We start from the raw sequence: 7,243 nt of genomic DNA, 5'->3' as shown, positions 1-7,243 counted from the left end.
TTATTCATGTTAAATATATCCTTTATAGATACCAAATATTACATATTATAATCTTTAAAAATCTGCTGTGGTGGAGACAAGTGAGTGAAGCCTCCCTGAAAGCAAACCTGTTTCCTGGGCAGAGCCGAGATTCCCCGACGGAAGCTACCTTTATGCAGAAGACCACGTAGGTCCTCAGTAAATATCGGTTGGTTTATTGCTTTTCGAAGGATAGCGTCTGGGTTTGCTTATTCCTGGTGCCGGCTGCTGTGCAGAGCTCCCTCCTGCTGCATACCTAGCCTAAGCCCCACAACCATGGCTGAAATCCTGACACATGTATGACAAGAGACTGACACCTGGTGGATACAGAATGTGATTTAATAAAATGACTAGGAAAGAAATCTTTCACTCCACTTGGTGAAAGTGGCCGTAGGGTCAGGGGATAGGGAAGCAGAATGAGGAGAAAACTAACATTCAGAAACAGGAAAGGGAAGGATCTCCATCTCTGAAATGTAAGGGATAGTCATCTAAAGGAGATGAAAGAGTCCCTAAAGGAGAGTGACTTCCCTCTCATTCCTTCTGAGCCTGCAAGAGGGAAGAGGCTACAGCTGCAGTAAGGAAAACACAAGACAGTGAGGGAAAACGTAAACAGGTGTAGCTGATCCCAACCTCGCAAGCTAAAACCACACGGACTTCCTGGTATTGGCCAGGGGTCAGCTGTCTCCCCAGGAACTGCCCGTGACAGTTGTCATTTTAGAGACCTGTGTGATGCTGAGGAAGCTGATCCCAGCCTGCCCCTGATGTAGAAAGAGCAAATTAGCATACCCCATCCTTCTGGCCACAGTGATTGGTTAAGGATCAGCATATGACCCAGGCTGGCCTAATCAGAGTCCATTTTAAGGCTATGCTAGGATGCCAGGCAAAAGATCACCCCCCTCATCCCCTTTCTGGTTGGATATAAACGAGAAAACGTGTAACCTCAGGAGTTCTGGCAGCCACTAGGTGGCCCAGGTTTAAGATGATCCTACAGAAGGTAGCAGCAGGGAGGGGAAATCAATCAGGTGTTTAGAGACGCACTGAGCCAGGCATCAGCTTTTCTGGGAGCCAGTACCACCTCTGGACTTTCCAGTTAGGTTGAGCCCGTAAGTCTTTATTTTTAAGCCAGTTTGAGTTAGGTTGTTCTTTTTTTTTTTTTTTTTTACGATTTAAAACCAGAAGATTCCTAGCCTATACATTCATCATACTTAACTCCACCCCTATCTTTCCGCAGAATAGCCCAGAGATCCAGGTTAAGACAGTCACGACAGATTTATCAGTGACTCTAAAGCCAAGGGTATTGAGCTGGAAAGGTCAGAAGCAGGAGCTGAACACTGTGCAAGATAGGCTGCCTCAGCTGTCTGGACATGAGAATGAATTCTCTTAGGAAAAGGAGAGCCAAACGAGAAGCAAGTGCAGAGAGGGGCCTCTACTAGGCAGGTAGAGTTAGTGTGTTTATAAACACTCTCCCCCACATACCTATCATGGGGGTGTTGCTTTGGGGTCTTTCCCCTCGTGGAATAAGGAATTTTGAAGCCTGTGCCCCTTTAAGTCGTTATTACCCTGCGTTTTGGTGTCTACCTCGCCCTTCAACAAATGAAGAGCTTCCTTTTGGCTTCTACTGCCCTTGATGACACTCACTTTTGAGGTGACCAGAGGAATTTTATCTTCCGCTTCTTTGGCATGCCGGGAGATGGGGCCCCTTCCTCCTCTGGCAACAGCACCCTCTTCCTGACCCTGGGCAAGCGCCATTCCCTTCTCAGCCTCTCCCACTGGCCCTGGACTCCCTGACCCTCCAGTTGAGTTGCTTTCCCCTCCAGAGGCCCACGTCTCCTGTAGTAACCTCGGGGACTGGGCCGAGTCCATGGCAGCTGCTGATTTGTCAGGGGGGGAGTTCCTTTCCTTACTTCCACCTGATTTTTTTCGAGGGCGCCCCCGTTTTCTTTTGGCATCACTTCCTGTATCCTCTCTATCCAGCTTTGCGGCTTTAGCAGGTGGATCTTGCCCAATGGCCTCACTCACAGGTACTTCAGCTGTCCTCTTGACACCCTTGTCATGGGGTCCCAGGTCACCACCTATGCCTGCTTCCCTGTTCTCTGGGCCCTGCGGCTGAGCGAGCGCCCCAGGCAGAGCTTGCCCAGGCCCAGGTCCGGGTCCGGGTCCGGGTCCGGGTCCAGGTCCAGGCAAAGCAGGAACAGTCGGTAAGATCATGTTAATGATCGGCATAGCTGCCTGGGGCCCCCCGGCCCTACTGGGCAAAGGCAATGTAGCCACTTTCAGGCCTGAAGAAAGCTTGGGGGCCAGGATGGGTGGAGAGACTCTGATTGGCGGAAGAAGTGAGCGAGGGGCCCGGGGAAGGAGCAGAGGAAGCCGGGCCACCAGGGCATTAACCTGTGGGTTATTGGCTGCTGGGGCTGGGCTCTCCATTACACTCTTCTTCCGCTCACCGCGTGCAGGGGTGCCGGCCCCAGCCCGGGCTTCCAGCTCCCTAGGGGGCTAAAAGGTAAAGAGAGGACACAGTAAGTGGGAAGCCTAGATGTTGGAGCGAACACAGACACAGGAGGGTAAGAAAATACAGGAAAGGGGATACCAAGCCCCTAGCCCAGGACAGTAAGATCAGGGGCCTTAACCTCCTTACCTGGGCTGCTCTCTCTGGTTTCTTAGGGGCTCCACCTTCTAGGCTCTCCACACCATTCTTGGATTTAGATGACCGCTCCCGAGGGACATGTTCATCGTCTTCTGCAGAGGTGCGGGAAAAGGTAATAGGGCGAGGGTGAGGAGGAAACAATGGCCAAGAGAGGACACCCTGACTGACGGGTGGAGAAGGGGGAAGAAGGCAGTCTAAGGCACATCCCAATTCCCATGAGGGTCACTAGGAACAGAAGACAAATGCAAGGTGTCTCTGACTGAGTAGGTGGGAGGGCCTATGAGGTTGAAAGTGGCTGAGAGTTCTTGGGACATGTGAGGGTCTCCACCCACCAGTGAGCCCCATGGCCTTGAGCACGTGGGCATGCGCGGATCGGGCAGAGATGAGATGCTGCTGCAACAGGAAGCGGGCAACCTCAACGATGGAACTGAAGGACCGTTTCAGGATCCGTTCTGCCCAGTCACAGGTCAGAGCGCAGGCTGCCTCCACCAGCTCATCCCGAGGTGCTGGGGTTACTTCTGGGCCCATTTCTGGCTGCAGTGGGGAAGGACATGCCCACTCACACTCCAAATTTGGCCCCCTTCAGACACCAGGGTCAACCCTAGTTAAGACTAGACTGGAGATGGGAGTAACTCATCCCAGAAACCCACAAATTCTATTCGTCCTCTGCCTGAGCCATAGGGTACGTGGAAGGGCATCTTATTAACCAGAAGTTATGTGCAGAATGACCTAGGCTGTGTCAGCCCTCCACCTTGGAGAGAAGAGTGCGATGGGAGGGTTGGTTGTTACTTACACTGTCAGAGCTCTTCAGGTCAAGTCCAGGCAAGGGTGGCATTGAAACCAAGGTCTTCCTTCGTATGCCACTGTAGCAATATCTGAGGCAAGTTAAAGAGCAGCCAACAGTGGAGATCTCCAAGACCCGTGGGAAGGCTAGGCTGTTCCCACTCCTGGCCCTCCACACCCTAAGTTTTCTTTCCTGGGTCCTCCAACCCCACCTCTCCATTCAAGGATACTTGGACTGGCCCCGGCCACCAAGCCTTCGGGCCTTGATGTCAGGGAAGATCTCTCTGATGATTTTGCCAAAGTTGGCTGTGCTGAGTGGGCGGCAACAGGCGAGGCTCTCACAGTACTTCCTGAGTGAGTGGTTGGGGGGGATGCAGAGTGGGAAGACACTCAGAGAGGGAGGTCATGGTTAGATTCGGAGGGTCCCTGGCATCACGTTTGGGAAACCCTTTAAGAAGTCAGACTCTGTCAAGGCAGGGAGCTCTCCAGAGGTGAGGGGGTAGTCCTATGCCCGCCAACCCACACACCACCACCCCATTCACCCACCGATAGGCATCATAAACACTTTGCTTTGGCAAACAGGTGTCAGTATGCTCCTCTAGGTGGTTGCGGATCCACCTGTAGGCATACATGTACTCCTCATTGCTGAGTGTACTTGGCTCTGAGCTGCAAGAGAAGTGAAAGGGACAAGCTTTACTCAGATCCTAAGGGTTGTCGTGGTTCTATCCAGACCACCGCTTCAGCAGTGCTGGACCAAATCATTTCGCCCAGAATCCAGCTTTTCCTGGTAAACCAGGGCAGGACAGGGACTACTCTTCTCACCAAGGCAGCTGTCATGAGGATTCCTATTCACCCAGCCCCATCCCAGTGAGCCTCCCTTTAAGAACCAGAACCCTCTGCTATCTTAAACTCTAGCACCAAACCTACCTTTTGTCTCCAGTACTAGGCCCTGAGGGGAGCTGAAGGTAGAGATACAGCTTGTCGTTGTCTGAGAATTTCTGTACATCTTGCTGAGGTAGGGAGGAAGAGAGAGGCAGAAGAAAAAATGAGGCCAAGAAGGATGCAAGATAGGATCTTCTAATCCTTCCCCCAAAGTCTAGCTGTCTTAGAGACCGTCAGACTAAAAAAAGGACCTTAGAAGTGATTTGGGGCTCTGTGTTCACTGTGCGCAAAGGAGTGCTCTCGTGAGCTACCTCGTTGAGAGGAGGAGTGGCAGGGATCTGCTTTGATATTATGCCTACTGCGCATCTACACAACAGGTCACAGAGACCCTACACAACGGGTCACAGAGAGATGAAGTAAGATGCTCAAGGTCAAACTGGCAATGAGTTGCAAAGCCAGTTACCTTCTGACGAGGAAGACTATACTGCCTGTCCCACATAGGCCTTTCAGTTACTCCTATCTTCATCATCCTCATTCCCCTGCAAGTCTACCTCTCTATTGCCCTCTGCCCAAAAATACTTACCAGGATTCCCTCGACTTTGTTCTGCACAGCCTTGCTGTGGAAAAGAGGAGAAAGCTGGAGGTCATACACAAGATTTTCTCTGGTGTCTTATTGTTAGGGAGAGGAAGAGGGATGAGATGCTTAATAGGTGCTCAGAAACAATTCCCATGATGGAGAATCTTTCATGAATGGTGAATCTTCCAGAATGATGAAGAATCATTCATGAAGAATGCACTTGCTCAGGGAGAGGCAATTCATCTACAGAGGAAGTGCTACCATTCTGGAGCAAGATTTGGAGGTGGAGATGAGTACTTACGAAATGGTACCTCGGAGCCTCTGAAGAAGGGTGGTGGGTTCTCCCGTCTCAGTACTACCTGAGGGGGCCCTTCCCCCAGTCTTGGGGCTCTTAGCATCGGGTTCATCTTCTGCCATCCCAGCATGAGGGCTAGAATTGAGAGGAGACCAGGCATGAAAATTTAACCTCCCTTTCCCTGGAGGCCCCAGGGGCACTCATCTCCCTACCCAGAAACACAGAGAAACAGAAAGAAAGGCTCTGAATTGCCTCAGTGTTTTTTTTTTCTTCACCACTTGCCTTCTCCAAAAATTAGAAATTATCCCATTACTTCTCCATGCCCACGTATACCCAAAGAGATCTTTGCCATCCCCATTCTATCTGCCCCACCTTTCTGCAGTCTCCTAAATATGGAAAACTGTAAAGGAAGAGATAGGGGGAACGGAAGTCGACGTTAGACAGGTCCATTTCTGCCTCTGACCCCGCTGCCCTCGTCCACTTTAAAAAAAAATAAATAAATAAAATAATCAAAATAAAAACAATAACAACCACAAAGCAAAGTTCTTCAATTTTCTAAGCTACTCCTCACGCCTGAATTTTCCTGGGCGGTCAGAAAGGATACGAACATATTCTGCCCTTCCAGCCTTGGAAAACACCGGGCCCAAGTTCTCATTACTTAATCTCGCCACGGCTTCCCCCGCCGCTCCCCCTCCCCACGTCGCCGATCCCTACGTCATCTTCCTCAACCTCCCATCCTGAGGCGCACCCCCACCTCCTTCCCTTCCCCCTGCAATCAGTCCCGCGTTGCTGCAAGGTGGGGGGTTCAGGGCGGCGAACTCCTGGGCTGGGCGTAGGAAACCCGGTTGGGGGAACGGGGTCCCAAATTCGGGGCACGTGCACATGGGTGAAGGAGCTGTTGAAAATACAGCCAAAATCTTTTTCTGCTCTCCTCCCAACTCATACTGCCCCCTCCCTACCTTTGAACAGTCGCCTTCCAACACAAGCAACAATAAAGGTAAGGGAGAAAGAGAAACTACCTCGTAGCCACCTTCACTCCAGCCCAGCCCACGGTCCTGGCCCAGCGGGCTCGTGCGTTGCTTTATTTTCTTTTTTCTGAATGGCTGGAACAGTCCCGATCTGCCTAGATACTCGGACGACCTGCTCTCTCATTGGTCATTGCTGCCACCCGGAGACAGAAGGCGCCGGGCTCGCACCGGCGGCAGCTAAAGTCTGCCTGGTAACAGATTCTGATTGGTCAATAGGGGAGGGAAAATCCAAAGTTGGTCTTATTTGAGTGAAGAGGGGGAAGTCCGGGTTAGGTTTCGGTTAAAACTGGGGTCGGTTAGGACTGCCGGTCCCAAGAGATTCTTCTCTTAAAGGGACCGCAGGACGAAAGACCGGGCGCTAGGGCTCCCTTTGGAGCTTTCTTTTCCTTTGCCCTCTCCTTCCGGGTTTCTGTTTTGCCTTCGGTCGTCAGAGCTACTGGAAGAAAATCAACGGATGATTAAAAAAAAAAAAAAAAAAAAGACTAGAAAATTATGGGTAGTAGTGATGGAGTTTCGCTGTAGGCTCACATAACCTCCTTTTGATGAAAAACAACTTGAGCACTCCACCCTCGCCCCCCCCCCCCCCCCCCGGTCATCACAGCATACTGGCACTCCACAACAAATCTGTAAACACAGGCTTACGTTCCTCTCTGATGGAGGCCTCAAAACCTCCACAGCTAGACCACATTTAGTTAAAACGCCAAGCGTTTCTGGGTTTCCGTGGATACTTTATGTCCTTCCACAGAGTTGCTAATGTATCTGGATCCCCACAGTTCTGCACTCAGCGAACATTGGAATTTTGACTGACACCCCCAGGGGGTGCTGGATGCTCACAGGAACTCTTTGCTCTTAGAAAACATTGTCCTATATAGGTCATGGGTTCTTAATCCTTTTCGTTAAGGATTTTTTTTTTTAGGTCATGAATCCAATGAAAGCAATGAACCCTTTGCCATGAAAAATGCATACGCAGGCCAAGTTTTGCATCTGATTTCAGAGGTCAGGGACTGCAGGTTAAC

General features: G+C 50.9%; 1 protein-coding gene across 3 annotated transcripts; it reads right to left on the bottom strand.

The window, feature by feature from the left end:
• Positions 1 to 1,153: 1,153 nt before the first annotated feature.
• On the bottom strand, positions 1,154 to 6,240 carry LOC111162046 (regulatory factor X5). Of its 3 annotated transcripts, none has more exons than XM_022526232.1 (10): positions 6,159 to 6,240; positions 5,206 to 5,334; positions 4,911 to 4,944; positions 4,373 to 4,455; positions 3,992 to 4,111; positions 3,676 to 3,795; positions 3,456 to 3,537; positions 2,995 to 3,196; positions 2,654 to 2,754; positions 1,154 to 2,511 (listed from the first exon to the last, which is right to left on the bottom strand). In XM_022526232.1, exons 2-10 carry the CDS (start codon positions 5,319 to 5,321, stop codon positions 1,498 to 1,500), a joined length of 1,872 nt encoding a protein of 623 aa, XP_022381940.1. In that variant the 5' UTR covers positions 5,322 to 5,334; positions 6,159 to 6,240; the 3' UTR covers positions 1,154 to 1,497. The 3 variants fall into 3 exon arrangements, with proteins under 3 accessions (XP_022381940.1, XP_022381941.1, XP_022381939.1); XM_022526233.1 differs by having other exon boundaries at positions 6,219 to 6,239; XM_022526231.1 differs by lacking the exon at positions 6,159 to 6,240 and adding an exon at positions 5,572 to 5,915.
• Between the last annotated feature and the right edge of the window lie 1,003 nt (positions 6,241 to 7,243).

This window comes from Enhydra lutris, unplaced genomic scaffold, assembly GCF_002288905.1.
Source record: "Enhydra lutris kenyoni isolate GAN:26980312 unplaced genomic scaffold, ASM228890v2 scaffoldscaffold88, whole genome shotgun sequence".
NCBI classification, from domain to species: Eukaryota; Metazoa; Chordata; class Mammalia; order Carnivora; family Mustelidae; genus Enhydra; species Enhydra lutris.
The sequence above is the reverse complement of the archived record's forward strand: the minus strand, read 5'-3'. Positions and strand labels throughout refer to the sequence as shown.

Coding starts and splice junctions, on each gene's coding strand:
- LOC111162046 (XM_022526232.1), bottom strand. CDS start 5,321: ATGGCAGAAGATGAACCCGATGCTAAGAGCCCCAAGACTGGGGGAAGG. Junction 4,945..5,205: donor AGGCTCCGAGGTACCATTTC/GTAAGTACTCAT, acceptor TCTTTTCCACAG/CAAGGCTGTGCAGAACAAAG. Junction 2,755..2,994: donor CAAGGCCATGGGGCTCACTG/GTGGGTGGAGAC, acceptor GCACCTCTGCAG/AAGACGATGAACATGTCCCT.